At 35.2% G+C, this 26,778-nt stretch overlaps 1 protein-coding gene across 1 annotated transcript in view; it reads left to right on the top strand.

Moving 5' to 3' along the window:
* The first annotated feature begins 2,496 nt into the window (after nt 1-2,496).
* Nucleotides 2,497-26,778, top strand: part of LOC132557390 (WD repeat-containing protein 81-like) — a 30,268-nt gene continuing 5,986 nt past the window's right edge. Inside the window, exons 1-19 of the mRNA XM_060221888.1 lie at nt 2,497-2,583; nt 4,229-4,407; nt 4,646-4,802; nt 5,214-6,422; nt 6,683-6,865; nt 11,802-11,845; nt 12,283-12,445; nt 13,602-13,786; nt 14,056-15,175; nt 15,300-15,588; nt 17,097-17,236; nt 17,635-17,754; nt 18,473-18,761; nt 19,076-19,258; nt 19,756-19,873; nt 20,112-20,233; nt 21,881-22,034; nt 22,407-22,477; nt 26,004-26,184. Coding sequence (XP_060077871.1) covers nt 2,497-2,583; nt 4,229-4,407; nt 4,646-4,802; nt 5,214-6,422; nt 6,683-6,865; nt 11,802-11,845; nt 12,283-12,445; nt 13,602-13,786; nt 14,056-15,175; nt 15,300-15,588; nt 17,097-17,236; nt 17,635-17,754; nt 18,473-18,761; nt 19,076-19,258; nt 19,756-19,873; nt 20,112-20,233; nt 21,881-22,034; nt 22,407-22,477; nt 26,004-26,184 — 4,994 coding nt within the window. The remainder of the gene's footprint in view (nt 2,584-4,228; nt 4,408-4,645; nt 4,803-5,213; nt 6,423-6,682; nt 6,866-11,801; nt 11,846-12,282; nt 12,446-13,601; nt 13,787-14,055; nt 15,176-15,299; nt 15,589-17,096; nt 17,237-17,634; nt 17,755-18,472; nt 18,762-19,075; nt 19,259-19,755; nt 19,874-20,111; nt 20,234-21,880; nt 22,035-22,406; nt 22,478-26,003; nt 26,185-26,778) is intronic.

Below are 26,778 nucleotides of genomic sequence, written 5' to 3'. Positions count from 1 at the left end.
TACGTTTTGTTGTAACCAAAATGACGAAGAAGATGACTGTTATTTTGTTTATAGCTCACCATCAGATGGTTGGCTGTTCAAATCGCCATGCGTTCGTCGTCCATCCTTTAACAGCATTTGCTTTTTCTTGAAAAGTACTAGACGGATATTTTCTTTTCAAATTTTATATGTATGTTCACGTTGGTCCCTAATTGTGCATTAAACAATTTTCGGACTGATAAAAAAATATGTCCGATCTTGAGGCGATCATCGTGGAATTTTGAAAATAAGAGTTTGTTATCGTCATATTTGGAGTACTGGATTGATTTTTTTCAAATTTCATATGCAGGGACCCCTTGCGAATTGTACTATTTTAGTTTGGCTGACCCAGAAAACAATATGGCCGACAGGCGGCCGTCTTGGATTTTCACAGTAATACATGTAGTTTGATATCCTGCAGTATTTCCAGAGAATTACGACATGAATCTTTCTCAAATCTCATATGATGATTGCCATTGGTCCCTTATTCTGCCATTTTTATTTTGGGAGAAATCAGAAAAACCAAGCACTGAAAGGCGACTATCTTTTACTGTATTTGAAACTTGAAGATATCATCGTGATTTCTTGAGAGAACTTGTCCAATTTCTCATAGTTAAGAGCAAGGATAATGTAAGAAGGGAAAAAATACAACTTTTAAAGAACAGTTGAAGACCAAAAAATGGTGGGCGTCAACTTGGTTTCCTTTGGTATCTCTCTCTTTTTAGGCTAAACGTACTCAGTACGCATTGCCTATTGCGACGGCCTTTCAGACAAAATTTACCGATCCTGGCCTTCTCATTGGCTGAAATATCGAAAAGAGTTAGAGCCCTCTAGCGGCAATTTTCTGCGTAAATATTGCCGCGATCTTTCAAATTGCTATTCTAAAGCATCCAAAATTAGTTAATTTTTTTTAATAACAATACGATTACTACACATTAAAAAAAAGAAGCACAGTGTGGTTGAACTATTGATAAATTTTGAACAATATATTGTACGGAATTCTCGACATGACGTAAGCGTACAGAACACCGTAAGTGCGAGTTGATAAGAAGCTAGTCTGGGGGCTTGGTTTGAATTATCAACTAACAGCACTTATAAACAAACAAAACTTACAAACAGAACATCAATTTTGTTTTAATCCTTGTCGTTTTGACAAGGTCGTCTTAATATATAACATCACTTTACCTCAGTAGACGTCACCGAATAGGACTGTTCGTCCCACGCGCACACCTGCCGATATGACACTTTTTCAGGTTTTTCACACCCACCGCCATGATATGTTTTCAAGTTTTTAAAGATAAAAAGTTTGCGCGTTGTACATTTGGTGCTCATGATTTATGTATAATATATTTTTAATACTGTACTGATCATGATGTTAACTCTGTTATAACTTATATTTTTTGTCTTTTAGTCAGTTTTGTTTGATGAAGGTTGGTTGTGGTGATTTCTCAAGGTTTGTTAATGTGTATCAAAGTTCCTTGAAATGAAAATATTCCTTCAAACAAAGCGCGTATAAAAAAAATCCAAAAAATTCATGTTTATAATTATCAATTAACTAGAACGAAATATTTCCATAACATATTTATTCATTTAGCGTGTCATGGTGACATTATCTAATGCATTGGAGATCAGAAATAGTAGTAGCTACAGTGAAAATATTGTAAATTTTGTATATATATGGAAGTCTGGTTTAATCTCAAAGAACTATGTCTTTATAGACATAAGAAAAGTCTAACCATGATACTTCAAGGAAGATAGGCATGTAAATACATTTAATGTAATTACTTACACTTTAATCTATCTGAAATGCTGTGTACACCTTATCTACTTTCCTCAACTACAAATATAATTATAATAAGTAAGGACTATTACTTTTCAATACATTCAAAATAAAGAAGTAGGTATAAAGTCCTTTCGATTTGTCTAAATCCTCATATTGATAGGATAGTAATTGCAACATCTTGGGTATTTCGAAGGTTTTATTTAGTCAACTTCATCATAGAGCTATTTATCATTTGGCTTGTTGGCGATAAATATATGGTTGTGTGTATTTTGTTATTATTTTTTTTTTTTACTTATTTTGATTTGTTCACATTATTGACGTCAAATTTGAAATAAGAATTAAAGAAGATATAAAATCGCTTAAGATTAAGAAAAATAGCCTCTGGTTCCCTTATTTTATTAATTTTTGCATTTCAAAGTGTAGGAGTATGGGGAAAGTAATATAGCTTTGCGGTTATTTGTGAACATTTTTCAATTCGTTTATTTCTCTTGATGATCTATCCAATTTATGCATGAAACGCCGTTAGAGTTATCGCTCTTTAATGAAATCTCCAGTACCCGGAAGCTGCATTGTTTTCATTAGACCCTTCCACCCACCTGTGATTTTACATGTCAACTATCATTTCATTAACTGATGTTGCAAATAATGCGATGCCTTGATCGCTGACTTCTGTCAGCTCGGGGACAGGTCAAAAGATGGAGCCCCGAGATGAAATTCCCAGAGCGTTGAACATCCCAAGGGAATATACTCAACGTATTTCCAAAACTAGAGTCGTCTGTTTGGTAAGTGACGATGCTGTGCAATATTGATGCTGCTTCCTCTGATGGTGTGTATGAAAACCGGCCGTCTGAACAAACTTTTTCCTGTGAAAACTTAACATGTTATCAGGAAATATTTATGGAATGATTTGTAAGCATTGTAAATTATAATGAACATTAATTAAGGTTTTTGTTTGAGAAAAATAAGTAATACATACATATACACTTGTATTTTTTTTTTGTTTTTGTTTTTCATCCATTATTCATATATAAATATCAATATGTGAGCTCAAGTCTGGTAGTTGCAATTACCTCTTCTGAAGCGCTACAACCTACAGTACTAGTGGAAACCGCATAATATCAGGTGTCTTTGTCAGAAGAAATGTGATCATAACCAGGACATAACATGAACAGATGACACAAAACTATTTTGTTTTCTACAAAGTGTTTAAAAAAATGATTTTGTAATTTTACTTTGGTTTCAACTTTGTACTGTGAGAATGATATGGTCTTTCAAAGTAGAATTCAAAGCAGATTGCACATTCTATAAGTAAAAAGAAGAGAAAAATCACTGTTACTAAGGGAAAAACAAAGAAAAGGATATACAGTATGGAATGGTTTTAATTATACACTGATTTCCTATGCTTAATTGTCAGAAAATATGTTGTTATGAAATAAACCCACAATTGACACATTACTTAACAATATGGATTAACATAAATGGCCTAAAAACAATAATAAAACACAAAAGGTAGCTGTAGATCAGAGGATGGTTGATTTTATGCAAAAGTCATCACTACAAAGTCATTGTCCTCATAAATCAAGGAAGTAAATTACTGAAATCTATAAACCAAGGGAGTTAATTGGTGAAATTTATTTTACTATAGCATTACAAAGAGTTAGGGACAGTGGCCCATGCTTCCTATTATATTTTCCTGCTCATGTATGTTGAACAAGAGAAAACCGAAACCTTGGTTGTAAACACTGGTGTAAAGAAATAGCCTTAATTGTCCTTAAACAACATCAGATGGTCCAGCATCATGCTGTGTGGCTTGCCTCTTGTTACTTGAAATTTACCTCTAGCACAATCCTTAAACTCACGGAATAGTAAGCTATATTGTAGGCCAAAGGTCAACTTCTGGAATGGAAAGATATGATAGTAAGTGATATTATAGTCCTAGGCTCACATTGGAGAAGAGATCAAGAGTTTGAAAAATTAAATCAAGTGTTGACATCTTTTCATATACTCGGAGGAACTTCGATCTGAATTGTTTAATGTGATTTCAGCGCATGATCATTATGATATAATTTCTATAAAACTTGTGGAAAACCACATTACTCCAAATGAAATGCTCACACATCACTCATAAATTAATGTTAATTATATACTCAACCTCAGAAGAAATACAACTGTTATATTTGACATGTCAAATATGTGAGCTTATTCGCTAACTTTGATAGGATTTATCTTTTTTCCCCACATGATTAGTCTCAGCATACATTTAATGAATCAGCTATATCTGTTTAGTAATTATATAACATTCCTTAAAATTCTTCAAATAGTGTTCAGTTTTGACTGAAAAATGACTGAAAAAACATTGAATTCAGAAATGTTATATGATAAATATATTCATTGGCTAATAGTCTTTTGTTTTCTGTTTATTGGCAGGTGTCTGAAAACTGGTTGCAGCTTGCTGTTCAGGGAAATGTAGAGGGACATAAATGGGGTAATCTGTTGACAGTAGCAGAGTCTGAGCGTCTCCTTGCGCCTTCAACGGCAATGTTACAACATCCATGGCTAAGGATATCTGTCAAAAGCATACTTAAATCAGATCAACTGATTGATTGGTAAGTTTGTGAAATGATTGTAAAAACACAGTTGTTGTCATTGTTTGCAAACTGTATGAAATATCTATGTAATACAACCTCAATAAGAACAATACATCTGCTTAACAAATGTGATAATAAGAACTGATTAATTAATTCTTTAATTTGTTTTTTTCTCAGTTTTATAGTTTTGATTAATATCCAGGTATAAAAGTGTTTGTTGGAAAAAAAAAACAATGATACATTTCTTTAACTTCAGGCCCCAGGATGAATCTTTGTATAACACTGATCTTGATGCATCACTGCTGGGACATTTGTCAGAGACTAGCAAAGAAAACTTTCAGAATTTGTGGAGATCTGCATATTATCGTTATCATGGAACTGAGGAAAGCAGGGTGACACAAAGACAAACGCAGGTAAGATTAGAATCAGTCAAGAAAAATTCCAACCATGTTATCTTCAGAATTCTCCCAAATCCATTTCAATACACTTCTAACTGCTAAAGCTCTGTATTTGCACGGTACATACATTATTTATAAATGTGATAAAAGGATACAATCTGTTTACCTACATGTTGAAGCTAAAATTTATGAAAGATTTTACATGAGTTTCCATTTTAAAAGCAATTCTAAGAAATTCTCATTTTAGCAAGCATCTACAAAATTAAAAGGAAAAGTTTGTGACAAGATTTTCCATGTATCTATTGTCCTCACCGTGAAGTAACAACAGGTCATATAGCATGATTACATATACAAAAGTATGACATAAGTCCTATAACGATATCATGAATGCTAACCATGGATTTTTTTCTTTGTGTCTTTTTGTAGTTCACAGGAGCAGTGAGGCAATACCTCCATCGATTACATCCACAGGCCTTTAATTGTCTAAACAAGAGCAAAAATTACCAGTTTGAACCCATGACTGATCAGCCAAGTGCTTCCTCAACCTTCCTTCAGAATATTGTTTCAATTTTAACTGTAGTTGAAACAGATGTGTATTTTCATCTTATACAGCCATACTTTGCACAATCTCTCCATGACGTAGTCACCTTTAGTCCTTCAATATTTGAATCATCTTTAAGCAAACCATTGTTTGTATTGTACCAGATCCTCCAGTCCATGAGAACATTCCACAAACATGGATTGTCTGCTGGGGATCTAAACATGAGGAATATTTTGATTGATCACAAACTCTGGGTGTATGTTTCTAATGTACCAGTGAGGCCTATAAAACTGAGTGTTGGGTCTAGTGGTTCTCAGGACTCAGACACCATTAATGCCCTTGAAAGTCAAGGGACCACTGAAGTCGGACATGTTGGAGATGAGGTGATCACGGCTCCAACACTTCAGAGACTTTTTAGTGAGAGTGACACTATGGTAGAAGATGCAAGAAGATATTTACAGTCTAGTCAGAACTTTAAATTTGAAATCAAACATCTTCCTGATTTTGTAGAACAGTGGATGAATCGGAAGATAAGTAACTTCAGATACTTAATGGTGCTAAACTCATTAGCAGGGAGAAGAACAGGTGATCCCAATCACCATCCTGTTTTGCCATGGGTCATGGATTTTTCTGGCCCAGATTTTGGATTTCGTGATTTGAAAAAATCTAAATATAGGTTAAACAAGGGGGATAATCAACTTGATTTGACATATGAAACATTCTCAGGACTCTCAGATGATTCTCACATTCCTCATCATGTTTCTGATGTTTTATCAGACATAACATACTATGTATATAAAGCACGACGCACATCAAAATCGATTCTGTGCACCCATGTAAGATCCCGATGGGTTCCAAATGAGTATCCTAGTAGTATGCAAAGGATGCAGGAGTGGACTCCTGATGAATGTATACCAGAATTCTTCACTGATCCAACCATCTTCACTTCTATGCATGAGGACTTGCCTGATCTGGAGTTACCTCCCTGGAGTGCAACTGCAGAAGAGTTTATCAGTAAACACATGGAGGTTCTAGAAAGTGAACAGGTGTCAAGTAATCTACATCACTGGGTAGACCTCACCTTCGGTTACAAGGTAGGTCATTGGTCAGGCCATGTTGTCTGTGAACAATCAATTTGTCAGAGAAATTGAGATCAATGGACAATTTTCTTTTGGGTATACTTAAAATCAGAAATGTGATTAATGACAATCCCTGTGTCAATTAATCTGGTATATTGTCCTTGATATATGTATACTGTTTCACTGTTAATCTGGAAACAATCATGTAGTTTAATTTCATCACATCTAAACAGAACTGATGATCACATGTTGGATCTTTTTGTTTATTTTGTTAGCTGACAGGATCAGCAGCAGTGAAATCAAAGAATGTAAACCTACAGTTGGTGGATGAGCATAAACATGTGACCAACAGGGGTGTGGTTCAGCTGTTCAAAATGCCCCATCCCCATAGGATCCCTGTTTCCCAAATAACGGGGCAACAGCCACCCAGGCTACCAAAAAACATGATGCAATCTCAGGTGAGATAAATCAAATATTTCTACTTTAACTAATTCTGTTATTCTTGTTCTCAAGTCTTACTAACAGTATCATTGTAATTCTGTATTGTCTTGTTCACAAGTCCTACCAATAGTATCATTAAATTTCTGTAATGTCTTGTTCACAAGTCCTACCAATAGTATCATTAAATTTCTGTAATGTCTTGTTCACAAGTTCTACTGATAGTATCATTAAATTTCTGTAATGTCTTGTTCACAAGTCCTACTGATAGTATCATTAAATTTCTGAAATGTCTTGTTCACAAGTCTTACCAATAGTATCATTAAATTTCTGTAATGTCTTGTTCACAAGTTCTACTGATAGTATCATTAAATTTCTGTAATGTCTTGTTCACAAGTCCTACCAATAGTATCATTAAATTTCTGAAATGTCTTGTTCACAAGTCCTACCAATAGTATCATTAAATTTCTGAAATGTCTTGTTCTTAATTCTTATTAATACTATCATTACAGTTTTGTAATGTTTTATTCTCAACTCTTACTAATGGTATCATTACAATTCTGTAATGTTTTGTTCTCAACTCTTACTAATGGTATCATTACAATTCTGTAATGTTTTGTTCTCAACTCTTACTAATGGTATCATTACAATTCTGTAATGTTTTGTTCTCAACTCTTACTAATGGTATCATTACAATTCTGTAATGTTTTGTTCTCAACTCTTACTAATGGTATCATTACAATTCTGTAATAGTTTTGTTCTCAACTCTTACTAATGGTATCATTACAATTCTGTAATGTTTTGTTCTCAACTCTTACTAATGGTATCATTACAATTCTGTAATGTTTTGTTCTCAACTCTTACTAATGGTATCATTACAATTCTGTAATACTTTGTTCTCAACTCTTACTAATGGTATCATTACAATTCTGTAATGTTTTGTTCTCAACTCTTACTAATGGTATCATTACAATTCTGTAATGTTTTGTTCTCAACTCTTACTAATGGTATCATTACAATTCTGTAATGTTTTGTTCTCAACTCTTACTAATGGTATCATTACAATTCTGTAATACTTTGTTCTCAACTCTTACTAATGGTATCATTACAATTCTGTAATGTTTTGTTCTCAACTCTTACTAATGGTATCATTACAATTCTGTAATGTTTTGTTCTCAACTCTTACTAATGGTATCATTACAATTCTGTAATACTTTGTTCTCAACTCTTACTAATGGTATCATTACAATTCTGTAATGTTTTGTTCTCAACTCTTACTAATGGTATCATTACAATTCTGTAATACTTTGTTCTCAATTCTCTTACTAATGGTATCATTACAATTCTGTAATGTTTTGTTCTCAACTCTTACTAATGGTATCATTACAATTCTGTAATACTTTGTTCTCAACTCTTACTAATGGTATCATTACAATTCTGTAATACTTTGTTCTCAACTCTTACTAATGGTATCATTACAATTCTGTAATGTCATGTTCTCAACTCTTACTAATGGTATCATTACAATTCTGTAATGTTTTGTTCTCAACTCTTACTAATGGTATCATTACAATTCTGTAATACTTACTAATGGTATCATTACAATTCTGTAATGTTTTGTTCTCAACTCTTACTAATGGTATCATTACAATTCTGTAATACTTTGTTCTCAACTCTTACTAATGGTATCATTACAATTCTGTAATACTTTGTTCTCAACTCTTACTAATGGTATCATTACAATTCTGTAATACTTTGTTCTCAACTCTTACTATGGTTCATTACAATTCTGTAATGTTTAATGGGTATTATTACAATTCTGTAATGTCATGTTCTCAATCATGTTACAATTCTGTAATATCTTGTTTTTAAATAATTTGATTGAAATAAAAGGAAACATACAGCTGACATATGTTTGCAAGTTGCAGTTTAATTGGTTAGTTGAAAGGTCATGTTTACATTGTCAGATCTTCATATGTAGTGTATAGTCAGATAAAGGTATATAATAACTACAATAGAATAGTTGGAATAGAAGTACTAAGGTGGTGCAGAGTTTCCAACTGTAGGAATGTTTCTTATGCCATGCTGATATATACTGACCACACTAAAGAACAAGTATTGTAATGAGGCCTGTAAACTCTCTTTTTGAGACTGTATTCTATTAAATAATATTTACATGGTCTATATTCTAAACAGATTGAGAAAATGTATTTCTACCCACCCAGTTTAACTGGGTTTGAAACGGTACACGGAATCCAGCAGGTACAAGTATTTTGAACTTGAAAATGAGTTCAGGGTCATAAGAATGCTTGGTTTTACCCTTGCTTGTGTATGTGAGTCAGAGTCTGAACTACACTTTTAATTGACAGCTATATTCATTGGTTACATGCAGCTTAGTTTTATCCTTGCTTATCTTCATAGCTTTTCTGTGTAGAATGAGTCACAGTCAGCATTACATTCCTTGTCAACAGAGAGGTTCCCAGACACACAAATGAATTCCTTTTTCACACATACCTAATATCATAATTTATTTCCAGAAATAGATGTGTGCACCAACCTTATCATCCCCCCCCCACAAAGAATGTTTGAGGTGATATAGGGATGTTCCTGTACACACATATGTACATAAGTTTTTACGTCATGCCTATCTCCATTAGCACTCTAGCTGCTTCATTTCTTCAGGGATATTGATCAAATTTCACACACATGTAAAGAAAGGACTTATATGTCTATGGTGAGATGAAAGTTTCAAGGTTCGAAAATCAAGGTCACCATTACTATTTTTAGCTCACCTGACCTGAAGGGCTTGTCTGGCCGAACATGTGGGTTTTCCCTGGGTACTTCAGTTTGTTCCCACAGTAAGACCCCACTCATGCTTCCATCTGGGTCACAAAGAGTGATCAATATAATTTTAAAAAACAAACAACTATAGCAAATTTTGTAAATTTAAATAAAGTTGATAATTTATTCTTTAAAATCCTATTCCTCCTGTAGGAATGGTTGGATTTTGCCCAAATTGGGTCTGAAGCATTCTTGGTGAAGGGAAGTAATTTTTTTTTGTAAACAGTGGGTCTTGACCTGCTGGGTCAGGAGGGGGACAGGGCTAAATACAGAAATATACATGTATAGCAAATTCTTCAAAGTCCTGAATCTTCTGAAGAAATCTGTCCCAATTTTGCCTGAAGCATCTTCTGTTAAAGGGGACGAATTTTTGTAACAATAGTAGGTCTGACAACCCGGCCTTCCCCCACATTATTTGGCCATAAGGGTGGGGACAAATAGGAGAAATAGAGCAAAAACTCTTTACAATTATAATTTTTGGCCTAAAGCATCCTTGAGTGAAAGTAAATCAAATTTATATCCACAGTGGGTCTTGACCCCTGGGATGGGAAGGGCAGGAACCATTGTAGGGAAAATAGTGGCCTTTTCTAAGGGATTTTTATGAAACTGCTTACATTTATTAAGGACATAATATCTATTTAACATTCTAGTGCCTTCATACCTTGAGAAATTTTAATTAAAATTCACATTCATATACCCGGTAAAGGCCCATAATATCTGATGAGTTTGCATGATAGTAGGGTCAAGGTAACAGTTAGTATTTCAGAAAATCTTAGTCAGCACTGTAGTGGCTTCATTCTGTGGGGGATTTTGATCAAACTTGAATCAAGGTGGGCCCTTGAAGAGATTTGTATCATTTATCATGTCTTTTTTTCATTTACAAAACTTACTACAGTCAGCCAGTTAGATTTGAACGAGAATGGCTGGCCCACTCAAACTGTCCACAGTCCAGCCTTGGTCTGGATCTGTAGGACTTGTGTGAGTGTATAAAAACATCTGGATTTATACTTAAATGTCATAACTTAATACCATATGTTTTCCCTACAAATATTGACATCATAATGGTGTGTCTATTACTACTGGTGATGTCATCATTGTCATCAGTAGATGAAAATTGAAATAAAGAGCTGGAGAAGAGTGAAGTGATTTTTCACTGTTAAAATATATGAGTAACACAAGGGTTCACATTGTTATAGTTTACAAAAACATTTACTCCATACACCAGTTAAGCTTATTTTAGTTGTATAATCTGAAATCACATGATATAAAAATCTTGTCAATCTGTCTTTTAACATTCTTAAATTTAAAAGGGAGATATGTAGTTCTGTGGACATTGAATCCCCAGTTAGTTTATCTAATTGTGACTTTGGCCTAAAAGTATATAATATCTACAAATGTACTATCACACAGATGTCTAATGATCATAACCCATGATTAGATGATATTTCATATTCATGTCAACAATCTCTCTTCATCCTGTCAGACTAGCCTTGTATATACCAACACCAACCTCCAGTTAATTCAATGTGTAATCTGATGTATATGAAAGTTTGTTGTTGTTTGTGTAAATGTTGTAGAAGTGTATCCCTGTATTGAAAGAAGCCCATGTGTCCAACATACAAGTTCTTATTTTAAGTCAGGGAGTTGGCTTATCACAGGACAATAAGCCCAGTGGCCAACATACAAATTCTGACTCTGTCAGAAAGAAGGCTTGGATGGGCATATTACCAGGCAACAGCTTATTTGTAGATGGATAAAATATGTTAAAGTATGTTAAAAGTTCCCTGACTTATTATTCAATAGTGTAAAGATCAGTACTTGTATGTGTGGGAGATTTTGTTTGTATTATCTATGCAGATGTAGGTAAAACCTAATCTGTAGATTCTTTAATATATAATCCAAGGTTTTAACATTTTCCATATAGATAGGGAAAAATTGTATGAATATGAAAATATTTCTCTTTCTTCAGTGTTCAGTATGGTGTGTTTACACAACTGTGACCCTGATGCTGTGGCCTAGTTGTGTATACATATGAGTAATATATTGATGATAAATTTGTATTAACTATACAAACTTGACCTTATAACAACTGTTTTCGTATACTTTTTTATACAGATGCTGGGGGATTCTGTGGAGGAGACAAGTTCAGGTGACAAGAGGTAGCGTGTAAACTAACTTACTAAAACAATTACACAGGCAACATGCGGACATATTGTTTTGTTGACAAATAACTGTTGACAAGAAATCCACATATAGGGCTTTAACACAAAGTGATTATGATCGTTAGTGGATCATAAAGTATATTCACGTACAGAAAAGCATAGTGTTGAGCCTATACTCACTGAAGGCAGTTCATGTGATCTGTCTCCTGATGATGACAAATAAAAACTCTATGGTACTTACTTCTCACTGACATTCAACTTTTAATGACTAGTGATAAATACAAGATAGATTTTCATTTATATACCTGGTAGGTGACCAGAGGTGAATGCTATGGCACAAACATATTGAACCTGTTGTTGAATGACAACTATCTCACTTCATGCTACAGAAGATTGTTTAATTCTGTTGAATTTGTTTTCAATTTTTACTACAGGTCATCTGGTACAAGTCAAACAGTGAATGTCCAGCGCCCAGAGCTAGCCACCATTCTTCTTCCTAAGTCTTATGACCCGATTTCTGAACTGGACCAACTCGAGTCTTTATATAGCTTCTCCAGTCATACAATGATGGAGTTACCAAATTCAACTAGTGTAAAGGTACAGTGGACAGCCTTTCTAGTAATTGGAGATTGTGATTAAGGTTTTTATTGTAGTATTTCATATGTGAAGGTTTGTGAATATTGTACAAACATCTACTGTACAGGAGTAATATAAGCTATGATAAATAAAGGTGTTCAAGATATTCTTCTGATTAACCAAGAGGCCTATGCGTAAAGTATTTGGTCTGTAACATGATATGGTGAAAAGATATATATATAGTATTATATGTCCACCTAGATAAACATAGGGTATCTTCTACCTCTATGGGCAATATATTGTGTAATCATTGAGGTCCAAATGGTTTTACTGACCTGATAACATTTGCTCCTGTATGAAATAAGGCTGATACTTTGGCCTCTGGCCAGCCTTGACTAAAGCTTTTGAGGATGGTAACAACATTTGAAGATTTGTCAGGATTTATTCTGAATTGGTACATTTAATAATAGACAAACATATTCAAACCTTCCTGCAGTGCAGCCAAAACCTGAATAACCAAGAAGCAAACCAAAATGTATCTCAATATTAAAGAATATTATGGTATTATTTCTGAGTATGTATGAAGAGGGTATTAATCACAACATACTCACGCGTTACCAATAAGAGAGTGTTGACTTTATTCGTCGACTAGTTTCGCCTCTGTTGCAGAGGCTTTTTCAGTTTAATCGCCCTGCATACCTTCTGGTTTCCATACTCACAGCGAAGTACCCACTTAATACCCACTTACTCATACCTGACGTTGGCTCCTTCTTTTTAAAGTATTATTTCTGAGATGCAAAGTCAAAAAGGGGTTCATATTTCAATGAAAGAAGTACATTGCTTTGAATGATTAATGTCACAATATACATAACTTTCACTGAAAGAAATAAAAAAAATGCATGTGAAGACTTGATGTACATAAAGTACAGTCTTTCTGCAGGAAATTCATCACAAATTTATACAGTGTTACAAATGTGATTGAAGCTGTAGTGTCAACAAATGACAACAAACTTCTCTATTTCACAGCAGCCAAAACAAAGCAGGATTCATTGATGTTTTTATTTTATTGAAATGCATATTTAGAAAATTAGTAAATATCCATCATGTTTGTGCATGTACAATGTCAATGTCAAGTAAAAGTTACTCTGTGGTAAAAAAGATTTCATGACTGTTGTAGTCCCCACATTCCCCTGTGAGTGGGTCCTTAGGTGTACTGACAAAAGACATGCAGGCCTTTGGCTGTCTGGTGTGTGAGATGTTTCTGACTTCCTCCCTCCACATGCAGCCCACACAGTCATCCCTCATCCATCGCTACAATGTCCTCAAGTCAAAATTCAGGGAAGGACATGACGACTTCCCCAGGTACATTGTTGTCATTAGTGATACCAGGGGTAGGATATACCTTTACTCATTGATGGATATTGTTTTTTCCTGTATTGCTTTTCAATTATACTTGTATCTTAAAGAAAAATCAGCAAGGTCTGTTCTTAGATATGTAAATTCTACATTAAAGCTGTTGATATACACATGATTTTATAGAAATGTTTTCTTGCTCTGATATTTGTTCTATGCTCTGACTGAAAAGTCTTTCCAGCATGATGTTATATGATGGTTTCATTTTCATGTTTTAGGCCATTACTTAAAGCAGTGGAACTACTTATGCAATTAAAAGACTTTAACTCAGGACATGATGATGGTGAAGTAACTGATTTTAGCTACCCAGTAGTGAATAGGTTAGGGTTACCTCCCCCTACACCACTTCAGCTCCTTCACCCAGTCCTTGACATGTTTCCCTTTCCAAAATATTTCTCTGATCTTTATATGTGTCTTTGTCGGCTCAAAGTCAAGGACAGTGACATTGAGCAGGCCAGATGGTCATCCAATTACCCACCAAATGAAAAACAGAAGGTCATTAAAATCATTGCAAGAGAGAAAGTGAAAATTCTTCAAAACTTTCTTGAGACATTTCAAGGACATCTTAGTCAAGAAGGATTAGAATTAATACTACCATATGTAGAAGATTTGTTCAGAGATGACGTAACAGCAATACCTGCAGCTTGGTCACTCTTTAATTTGATCGGTCAAGAGATAGGACCTAAGGAAACAAGTAACAGGTTTCTTCAGCATCTTGTGAAACTTTTCAGTGGTGAGAATCCCTCTCCAAAACTGATGAAAATCTATCACAAAACATTCCTGATACAGATGCTGCTAAGACTGGGTCTTCAGACATTTCTATCCAACTTTGCCACCCTTCTGGTAGAAGCAGTTGCAGGATATAAGAATTATGTGTTTGAGGAACTCTTCATTGATCAACAGGAAAAAGATGCACTTGATGACCTTGTGAAACGTGCAAATGATGAAGGTCTGACACTACCTCCATTAGAGGAAGAAGACCGAGATGAAGACATGGAGATAGAGAGTCAGTTCTCTGAATTCCCAACAGAATCAACACAAGATGATATAGATGACATTGATGATGAAATAGCAGATACTATATCCCTTAGTGAGGACAATCAGAATGAGGCTGATGATGAAGATGAAAGGTCTGAGGATTCTCTAAATATAAGTGTTGATGATGAATCTGACTGTCGGAGTGATTGTGAGGCTTATGGAGCAGACAGTGCAGAGCGGGCATCTATTCACAGTATCTCTCACCTAATTGACAAATCACAAGACCTACAAATGGTAGCTGAGAGTGAGGGAGGTTCATTGACAGATAAAAATAGAGACTGGGAAACTCCACAATTACAGGTAAGTTTTCAAAGTCAGTCTGTAGTGCATAATACTTGTCTTACGTTCCTGATTCCTGTACTGAAAGAAAGTACTGATTCTCATGTATGTTAAAAACATTAAACTTGCTCTTTTCAATTTCCAGAATCACACTGAAAGTGATGATATGGTCGATGATGTAGAAAGTAAAAATGGTGCAACTGAAGTGAAATCTAGTATGGTACGCAGTGAGACAGATGAGTTTGCACACAGTATGTCAGAAAGAACAGCAGAGGAGGTGGTTAACATCAGTGATGTGTCCGCAGAAAGTATTAAGTGGTTGTCCCAGAGACTTGGGCCTGTTCTCACTGCCAAATTCTTGTCTCGTAATCTCCTCAGGATGCTGGCCCTGTGTTACTATGGAGAGGAACAGCTGATTGTACTAGTTGAAGCAGGTGAGGGTGTTCTGACAGGCATTAAAAATAGCTTTGTTTTCTCATTCAAGATGATTGGTATTTAAAGTACTGTACTTTGTAGATTTGATCCTAAATTACAGTATTATATTTAAATAACTTTTGGTCAAATTTCTAATATGGTGTTTCAGAAGCTTGTTAATTTATCATTTACTCTCACTGAGTAGTAGCATTATAGGTTCAGCATCAGTTCCCCACTATCACAAGAAGACTTACACAAACATATTGCAGACTTCTAAAAACAAACACACCAAACACATGCACTGGTCTTACATATGTAGGAAGGCTGTCCTTTAATGGCCATAGGTGTTACTAATAATAGGAGTCAAGCAATATAAAATCAAACTAAATATCTCAATATTCTTACATATCTGTCATCTAAAATCTGGAGAACTATAATCCTGCTATCTAATGATCTTATTATCTTAATTTTTTTATCTGTAATCTTCTGATCTTAAATCTTTTGACCTAAAATCCTGTGATCTGTAATCCTATCATCATAGATTTTAGATTGGAAATCCAGTGCTTTGTAATGCATTGACATGAAATCTTTTGATCTTAAATCCTGTGATCTGTAATCCTATCATCATAGATTTTAGATTGGAAATCCAGTGCTTTGTAATGCATTGACATGAAATCTTTTGATCTAAAATCCTGTGATCTGTAATCCTATCATCAGAGATTTAAGATCCAGTGCTTTGTAATGCATTGACATGAAATCTTTTGATCTAAAATCCTGTGATCTGTAATCCTATCATCATAGATTTTAGATCAGAAATCCAGTGCTTTGTAATGCATTGACATGAAATCTTTTGATCTTAAATCCTGTGATCTGTAATCCTATCATCATAGATTTTAGATCAGAAATCCAGTGCTTTGTAATGCATTGACATGAAATCTTTTGATCCAGTGATTTTAGATAAAATCCAGTGCTTTGTAATGCATTGACATGAAATCTTTTGATCTTAAATCCTGTGATCTGTAATCCTATCATCATAGATTTTAGATCAGAAATCCAGTGCTTTGTAATGCATTGACATGAAATCTTTTGATCTAAAATCCTGTGTTCTGTAATCCTATCATCATAGATTTTAGATTGGAAATCCAGTGCTTTGTAATGCATTGACATGAAATCTTTTGATCTAAAATCCTGTGTTCTGTAATCCTATCATCAGAGATTTAAGATCCAGTGCTTTGTAATGCATTGACATGAAATCTTTTGTTCTAAAATCCTGTGTTCTGTAATCCTATCATCAGAGATTTAAGATCCAGTGCTTTGTAATGCAGTGGCATGAAATCTTTTGTTCTAAAATCCTGTCATATGTTATTCTGTGATTTTAAATCTTGTGATCAAATATCGTTTCATCTGTAATCCTGTGATCAGAAATATTATGATTTGAAATCTTGTGATCAGAATTGTATGTATATACAGATACATTCAGAACGCAGTCACAAAAACCTTATATATATACAATTCATTCTATGATCAGACAAGAAGTTTCCAAAGTCGTCAAGGCTTGTGTGTGGTGACCGGAATGCTCACAAGGTGTTGGAATGTCTATCCTGTATTGCCCAGATGTATGGAGAACAGGTGATCCTGCTGCAGTACCTCCCCTGTATAGTAGACATGGTATGTACTGCAGTAGAAAGAAACAAGACCAGAGTGGTTTGTCTAAGTGAATGTGATTATTCATTGTAGTATACTCCAATAACCAGTTATCAAATGCCTGGTTTATCACAGTGTAGGACTCTACTAAATATATAAGAAAATGACATTGTAATGAATTATATTCTGTTGTCACTGCAGATTCCATCTCACGATACATGTTACGGTGATAATAATATCATAATTATTGTGACCTCATAAATATAGCAGTAATCAGTCACACCAATCTTGTGGTATTGCTCTAGTGATGATATCTTTACCTGTGAAATCTTTACCTGTGAAATCTGTATTATTCTAAAAAAAAACTGCTCATTAAAACTTCATGCTTTTGAATAATTTTTACTCTGATGTTTTATTATTAGGTTAACACAGCCAAGAAACGTCTTACACAGAAGGCAGAGTCTGGTGTGATAAGTGCTCTGGTCTTATTGAGACACATACTGCCTTACCTGTCTGATATATCTCTGATGGATGTTTTACAGGTAAGATAGATATCTGTTAGATGTTTTACAGGTAAGATAGATATCTGATATATATCTGATGGATCTTTTATAGGTAAGATAGATATCTTATATATCTCTGATGGATGTTTACAGGTAAGATAGATGTCTGATATATCTCTGATGGATGTTTTACAGGTAAGATAGATATCTGATATATCATGTATTCATTAGGCATTTCTGTATTGAAAATAACATTACAATACAAGTTAGACTTTCTTTTCTCTGCAATGCAAAATATGGCATAAAAGTAAGTCTTGTCTCTTGTAGATACATAACAGGTAAGTAAGGTATGTACTACAGTATACATACAGGTAAAATTTGTCCAAAATGTTGAATTATATTACTTACAGATTTTATCACAGAAAAATTATATGAAATCTCTTGTCACAGAGAACAAATATTAAAGCCATAAGGATTGGAGTTAATGTAAAAGTTAAGCTTGTTTTCACATCCCAGATATAATACATGTATATGTAGTCATGTTGTACAGATATCATTTAATACACAGCTATATACATCACACACTGGATAATGTCAAACAAATAGACTTACCTAAATAACAGACCACAAACTTGACCTGAGTCAAAATTCATAATTGGTGATTAATGGACATGTTTCAAGAATGATAAATTTATCAAAATGCTCAGAAGTGAATATATGATGATGTTAATGTTGTAATGTGTTATTTTTGTTTCAGGACACAATCATCAGGGATACCGTTTTACCTGTCATTAAGCTCATATCTTCAGCATCCCATAACTTTCCAGGAGGAAGTATGGTACGCACTTTGGTCTGCCACAAATTTATAGATGTGGTTTTCATCATTGGTTTACGTGTAGGTTTTGAAATGACAAGGAATCTCATGACTGGACTCCTTATTGATTTTTTTTCCTGTTTCACACAAGTTCACGGTAACCAACCGCAAGTGTCACAGGCAGCAGTGCAGCAAGAGTTGGCCGACCAAACACGACCCATTAAATCTCAGGGTAGGTGCTTGATCACCACGCTATATAATCATCAATTTTATGGATGAGAACATTATGTTACATTTTCTTGTTATATTTCATATCTGCATTGTTTAAAGGTACTGGTCAAATAGCTTTAATTTCAATTTTAATCTCATTCCAAGAACGTTGCCACACAATAAGTTCTGTTAAAGATTTCTGACTAAAGAAAAATATATGGGTATTCTTGTAATGATATGTCAACTTTCATATCAAGATTTATTGTCTTTTGTTGTAAGTGGTAACTGAATATATAATAAGCAATGTAGTGATACCATTATTAATAATCATTACAGCCTCTACTGATGACTCGTACTGTAACATCAGGATGGACAGCAGTACTAACGAGTACACTATTGGTACACCAGTCTCCCTCGGCAACTTCATCCCCTCCCCCTCCTCAGGACTGAGCCCTGGAGGGTGGCAATCCTCCAGAAAATCCCCATATAGCCTCACTGTCACTCCATATGATGAGCGAGGTAAATAAGTGTTTACACTCATACTACATAAATTATAATGTTTTCATAATAGTCTATTAAAAATGTTTCAGTTCATCCATTATTGTAATATCGTACATTGTAGGCAAATATTCATAATTGAGGAGCACTTATAGAAAAGGAGCCATTTTGTCAAAGTGATAATTTGTTTGTAATTTCAAAGCTGGTGAACATGTGTTCAGAGAACACTTTTTCTACAAGATGGCTATAAACTGAGAACAGACAAATGACAGCTGAAAAAAAGTTGGTAGAAAACTTTTTTTTAACTTTTAGTATGAATGGAGCTCTGACAGAATTATGTAGCAACACAAAATTATCACATGTATCAATCAACATTTTTTTTTTTTGTCATTTTGACAAAAGTTGAAAGTTGTAATGAAACATTAAATGTGTTTTAAAGGCTCTCTAAAATGGACGTAAGTTTTTTTACACTTTGCTGCTGTTTACATATTTACCAATTAATTTCTATGTTGTATTAGAAGACTCCCCAGAGTATGGAACAAAGGACAAAGAGAAAGCCCTACAAGATCTGGTCACAGTGTTCTCCCCTGAGCTAGCTATGGCCTCCTATATACCTTTCTGTCGTATATTTGGCAGGTATGTGGTAAATGTAGGTAAATGTGATTTACAGGTATAAAAGACAGGAAGTCAGGCAGATACCATACCCCTGATCCGCAATAGTTAAAAATAAATGATCTGCCCCATTGTATCATGTATGGGAAGTTTGTGAAAAGACAAATATGAAAACATGGTTTTAAATTGTATTTGCAGTAGATATCAATAACACAATTTGTTGATATTTAGAATCCATGTAAAAGTTTTGTGTCTGTTGTAGTATATACATGGAGAACAGTCTACCAAATGACGACATGATCAGGCAGCTATGTTCGCAGTATGATGGTGAGCTCAGTCCAACCCAGAGTAGTGACTCAGAACCACCGTCCCCTGTACATGAAGGTGAGTGTTACCTAAACTGTGTTTCTTACTCTGCATGATTCTAGCTGATCAGATGAAATTTAAGATGAGATTCCTTTTAAAAAATTTCATTTTGATGAATAGTAATGTGGAAACCACTTATCCATCATGTAGACCAATTTGAAAATAGAGAAAATCTGCTATATCTAAATATTGTAAATCAGTTATATTTCACATTCTCGCATTAATAAGCTAGGAGAGTCAATCATTAATTCAAATCCTTTGCAATTATTTGTATGAAAAAATAATTCTTGATGGCATTCATGTTAGCCAATATCATAGACCAGAAGAGACCTGGTCTATAATAGCTCATCATTTACGAATTGAAAGTAATTTCCAAATCAGCGTTTATGAAATCATGTATTCGCTAATGTGTCTGACAGGCCAGTTCGCGAAAAATAAATTATTCACAAAATGTAAGTGATTTACAGCATGGGTCTGATTAACCTCTCTATTATCAGTAGATAATAACATTTTCTGTAAATGTGGACTTCAATATATCCTCTCTATTATCAGTAGATAATAACATTTTCTGTAAATGTGGGCCTCATAATCCTCTCTATTATCAGTAGATAATAACATTTTCTGTAAATGTGGGCCTCATAATCCTCTCTATTATCAGTAGATAATAACATTTTCTGTAAATGTGGACTTCAATATCCTCTCTATTATCAGTAGATAATAACATTTTCTGTAAATGTGGGCCTGATTATCCTCTCTATTATCAGTAGATAATAACATTTTCTGTAAATGTGGGCCTGATTATCCTCTCTATTATCAGTAGATAATAACATTTTCTGTAAATGTGGGCCTGATTATCCTCTCTATTATCAGTAGATAATAACATTTTCTGTAAATGTGGACTTCAATATCCTCTCTATTATCAGTAGATAATAACATTTTCTGTAAATGTGGACTTCAATATCCTCTCTATTATCAGTAGGTAATAACATTTTCTGTAAATGTGGACTTCAATATCCTCTCTATTATCAGTAGATAATAACATTTTCTGTAAATGTGGACTTCAATATCCTCTCTATTATCAGTAGATAATAACATTTTCTGTAAATGTGGGCCTGATTATCCTCTCTATTATCAGTAGATAATAACATTTTCTGTAAATGTGGGCCTCATAATCCTCTCTATTATCAGTAGATAATAACATTTTCTGTAAATGTGGACTTCATTATCCTCTCTATTATCAAATGTAGATAATAACATTTTCTGTAAATGTGGACTTCAATTTTCCTCTCTATTATCAGTAGATAATAACATTTTCTGTAAATGTGGGCCTCATAATCCTCTCTATTATCAGTAGATAATAACATTTTCTGTAAATGTGGACTTCATTATCCTCTCTATTATCAGTAGATAATAACATTTTCTGTAAATGTGGGCCTCATAATCCTCTCTATTATCAGTAGATAATAACATTTTCTGTAAATGTGGACTTCAATATCCTCTCTATTATCAGTAGGTAATAACATTTTCTGTAAATGTGGACTTCAATATCCTCTCTATTATCAGTAGATAATAACATTTTCTGTAAATGTGGGCCTCATAATCCTCTCTATTATCAGTAGATAATAACATTTTCAGTAAATGTGGGCCTCTGTTTCCCCTGTCTAGCCACACCTGCCTTGGGAATTGGAAGTAATGTGGCATTGCTAGGCAACAGGATCCAACTTACCTCCAGCACAGCACAGGGCTCAGACTCCTTCAAGGTTGGACCCATTCACAGGAACTCTCGCATACTCAGAGTGGATCCTGATGAAACAAAAAGGTAGATTTATTCATGAACTACCCTCTGACATTTCTTTATACTTACTTGTACCTCATTTTGTTTTTATATGAAAGTTATTCAAAGATTGTGCATTGCAGAAATACCGTAGTTGTTGAATCAGGTTTTCATTAAATTGAAAAGGGCACTCTGTACTAAGTAGTATAATTGTGTTATTCAGCTATATGTTTGAATAAAATACTGAATCATTTGACAGTCTATTGTTATCATATTTAAGTTATGATATGCTGGAATGGGGCATATTATCAGCTATACAAATAAACTCATATTAGTTTACTAGGTAATAAAGTTAAAACGTGTTCTACTATTGTGTGTGAGTAAGAACTGTTTGATGGGGTCTTTCTGTTGTTACAGTGAACAAATGGAACATCACAAACGCAGGCACCTGAGAGGGAACTGGCTGGCTTACTGGGAACATGAATTGGGTAAATAGATATTGTGTATTTGTTTTCATTGGGCCAATATCTGAACTTGTTCCCATTGTGGCTGGTTCATGGGGATTAAATCCCATTACCCGCCGTTAGTAGTGATTAAAAAGGCATGTTTTATGTTAGTTTCCAAGTTTACATGAATCCTATGATAAGATTTTTTCCTGCGGTTTTGATTCAGTTTGAGAATATTTGATTTCATGTTATCTTTAATATCTTTGGAAATAAAGTTAAATCCCCCTGAATGTTATAAACAATACAGTGTACACAGAGTTTTAGGGAGAATTTAATGTAAAGGACTAACAAACGCAGACTATTGGATGGTGTTGGTAGGGGTGGGGGAAATTGTAGTCAGTAAGTTTGTTTTGGAGACTAGGTTGTGTGAGGACAGAGTGGTGTGTGAGGACAGAGTGGTGTGAGAAAATTGCATGAGAAAGAGTCATGTTAGACATAGTAGTGTTAGATATAGTGATGGAAGACAGTTGTGTGTGAGACTTAGTGGCAAAAGAGACAGTGATGTGTGAGATTGAGTGGTATGAAAATGAGTAATATGTGAGATTGAGTGGTGTGAGAATGAGTGGTGTGTGAGATGGAGTGGTGTGAGAATGAGTGGTGTGTGAGATGGAGTGGTGTGAGAATGAGTGGTGTGTGAGATGGAATGGTGTGAGATGGAGTGGTGTAAGATGGAGTGGTGTGAGAATGAGTGGTGTGTGAGATAGAGTGGTGTAAGATGGAGTGGTGTGAGATAGACTGGTGTGAGATGGAGTGGCGTGTGAGATAGAGTGGTGTGAGATGGAGTGGTAAGAGAATGGGTGGTGTGTGAGATGGAGTGGTGTGAGATGGAGTGGTGTGAGATAGAGTGGTGTGAGATGGAGTGGCGTGTGAGATAGATTGGTGTGAGATTGAGTGGTAAGAGAATGAGTGTTGTGTGAGATAGAGTGGTGTGAGACTGAGTGGTGTGAGATGGAGTGGTGTGAGAGATGGAGTGGTGTGTGATGGAGTGGTGTGTGAGATGGAGTGGTGTGAGACTGAGTGGTGTGTGACTGAGTGGTGTGTGAGATGGAGTGGTGTGTGACTGAGTGGTGTGTGAGATGGAGTGGTACGAGACTTAGTAGTATGTAAGACTGATTGGTTTGTAAGACAGTTATATGTGAGATGGAGTGGTGTGAGACTGTGAGTCTGAGTGGTGTGTGAGATGGAGTGGTGTGAGACTGTGAGTCTGAGGGGTGTGTGAGATAGAGTGGTGTGAGACTGTGAGTCTGAGTGGTGTGTGAGATAGAGTGGTGTGAGACAGGGTGATTCGAGACTTAGTGGTATGTAAGACTGATTGGTTTGTGAGACAGTTATATGTGAGATGGAGTGGTGTGAGACTGTGAGTCTGAGTGGTGTGTGAGATGGAGTGGTACGAGACGGAGTGATTCGAGACTTAGTGGTATGTAAGACTGATTGGTTTGTAAGACAGTTATATGTGAGATGGAGTGGTGTGAGACTGTGAGTCTGAGTGGTGTGTGAGATAGAGTGGTGTGAGACGGAGTGATTCGAGACTTAGTGGTATGTAAGACTGATTGGTTTGGGAGACAGTTATATGTGAAATGGAGTGGTGTGAGACTGTGAGTCTGAGTGGTGTGTGAGATAGAGTGGTGTGAGACTGTGAGTCTGAGTGGTGTGACACTAAGTGGTGTGAGACTGAGTGATGCAAGACAGTGATGTGTGAGACTGAGTGATGCAAGACAGTGATGTGTGAGATGAGTTATATGAGAATGTTAGATTGAGTTATATGAGGATGAGTGGTGTGTTAGATTGAGTTATATGAGAATGAGTGGTATGTGACATTGAGTGGTATGTGGGACTGACTGGTGTATGAGATTGAGTGATGTGAGAGATGGAATGGTATGAGCTGAGTGGTATGTGAGATTGAGTGATGAGAGAGATGGAATGGTATGAGCTGAGTGGTATGTGAGATTGAGTGATGAGAGAGATGGAATGGTATAAGATAGAGTGATGTGTGTGATGAATGGTATGAGCTGAGTGGTATGTGAGATTGAGTGATGAGAGAGATGGAATGGTATGAGCTGAGTGGTATGTGAGATTGAGTGATGAGAGAGATGGAATGGTATAAGATAGAGTGATGTGTGTGATGAATGGGTATGGGCTGAGTGGTATGTGAGATTGAGTGATGAGAGAGATGGAATGGTATGAGCTGAGTGGTATGTGAGATTGAGTGATGAGAGAGATGGAATGGTATAAGATAGAGTGGTATGTGAGATTGAGTGATGAGAGAGATGGAATGGTATAAGATAGAGTGATGTGTGTGATGAATGGGTATGAGCTGAGTGGTATGTGAGATTGAGTGATGAGAGAGATGGAATGGTATAAGATAGAGTGATGTGTGTGATGAATGGTATGGGCTGAGTGGTATGTGAGATTGAGTGATGAGAGAGATGGAATGGTATAAGATAGAGTGATGTGTGTGATGAATGGGTATGAGCTGAGTGGTATGTGAGATTGAGTGATGAGAGAGATGGAATGGTATAAGATAGAGTGATGTGTGTGATGAATGGGTATGAGCTGAGTGGTATGTGAGATTGAGTGATGAGAGAGATGGAATGGTATAAGATAGAGTGATGTGTGTGATGAATGGGTATGAGCTGAGTGGTATGTGAGATTGAGTGATGAGAGAGATGGAATGGTATAAGATAGAGTGATGTGTGTGATGAATGGGTATGAGCTGAGTGGTATGTGAGATTGAGTGATGAGAGAGATGGAATGGTATAAGATAGAGTGATGTGTGTGATGAATGGGTATGAGCTGAGTGGTATTAGACAGAGACATATGAGACAATGGTCTTTGAGAAGGAATGATATGAGACTGATGGTGTTTGACTGAGTTGTGTAAATGTAGATTGGGGCTGACTTAGAATGAAAGGTATCAGAATGTCAGCTGGGGACTGAGGTCAATATCAGCTAGGGACTGAGGTCAATGTCAGCTGGGGACTGAGATCAATGAGTGTTGGTAATAAATTCTGTTTTTCATGCATGAATTTATTTAAACTGAATAAAACCTTTTCATTTAGTTATAACAACAAATTCAAGGTCATATATAATACATTGAGGTCACAGACTGAAACTATAACAATTAATGTATAAATTCTTTGCATCTGCTAGGTGGGAGAGGGTATCAGTCATCCTCAGGATGACAGCTCTAGTTCCCAAATTCTTTAATTCAATCAGGTTTCCCTCCTTTGAGGTTATATGATAAAAAAGCATTAACACGGGAGATTTCCCAGTCTGAAGTATGAGAATGAAGGATGTAGATTTAGGACATAAATTCTGTAAGACAGATATTATTTGCCTTACCGAATAAATAAGCAGAGTACGTAAGCATTGTTGGAAAGAATGTCCAAGCAATTATTCTTCAAGTATTTAAACTGACAATCAAAAGGTTTCAAATATTCTTATACTCATATCCAAAGTCAGTGTCAGAGGAAGGATGTTGTAGTCTGAAGAAATTTTGGTATTTTTAGGTCTCAGTGAGCGGGATAACATGTTCAACTTTAAGCAGATCAAGCTGCAAACATTTGAAGGCCATAGTAGTAGTATCCGGTCACTGACTGTGCTGGACAATGAAAACTCCTTCATCACTGCTAGCAAGGACAAAACCGTGAAGCTTTGGTCCATCAAAAGCTACGGGGACGGTGCCCACAAGTATGTAATGATCTCATGGTCCTGAATAGTGATACAATATGACAGACGGTGCTCACAAGTATGTAATGATCTTATGGTCCTAAATAGTGATACAATATGACAGACAGTGCTCACAAGTATGTAATGATCTTATGGTCCTAAATAGTGATACAATATGACAGACGGTGCTCACAAGTATGTAATGATCTTATGGTCCTAAATAGTGATACAATATGACAGACGGTGCTCACAAGTATGTAATGATCTTATGGTCCTGAATAGTGATACAATATGACAGACGGTACTCACAAGTATGTAATGATCTTATGTCCTTAATAGTAATACAATGTGACAGACAGTGCTCACAAGTATGTAATAATCTTATGGTCCTGAATAGTGATACAATATGACAGACGGTGCTCACAAGTATGTAATGATCTTATGGTCCTGAATAGTAATACAATATGACAGACAGTGCTCACAAGTATGTATTGATCTTATGGTCCTGAATAGTGATATAATATGACAGACGGTGCTCACAAGTATGTAATGATCTTATGGTCCTGAAAAAAAATATAATACCTTTTCTACCCTACATTAAAGTAAATTGATTTG

The sequence above is a fragment of the Ylistrum balloti genome, unplaced genomic scaffold (assembly GCF_031769215.1).
Source record: "Ylistrum balloti isolate Yb309-2 unplaced genomic scaffold, AGI_CSIRO_Ybal_v1 Utg370668, whole genome shotgun sequence".
NCBI lineage: Eukaryota > Metazoa > Mollusca > Bivalvia > Pectinida > Pectinidae > Ylistrum > Ylistrum balloti.
The sequence above is the reverse complement of the archived record's forward strand: the minus strand, read 5'-3'. Positions and strand labels throughout refer to the sequence as shown.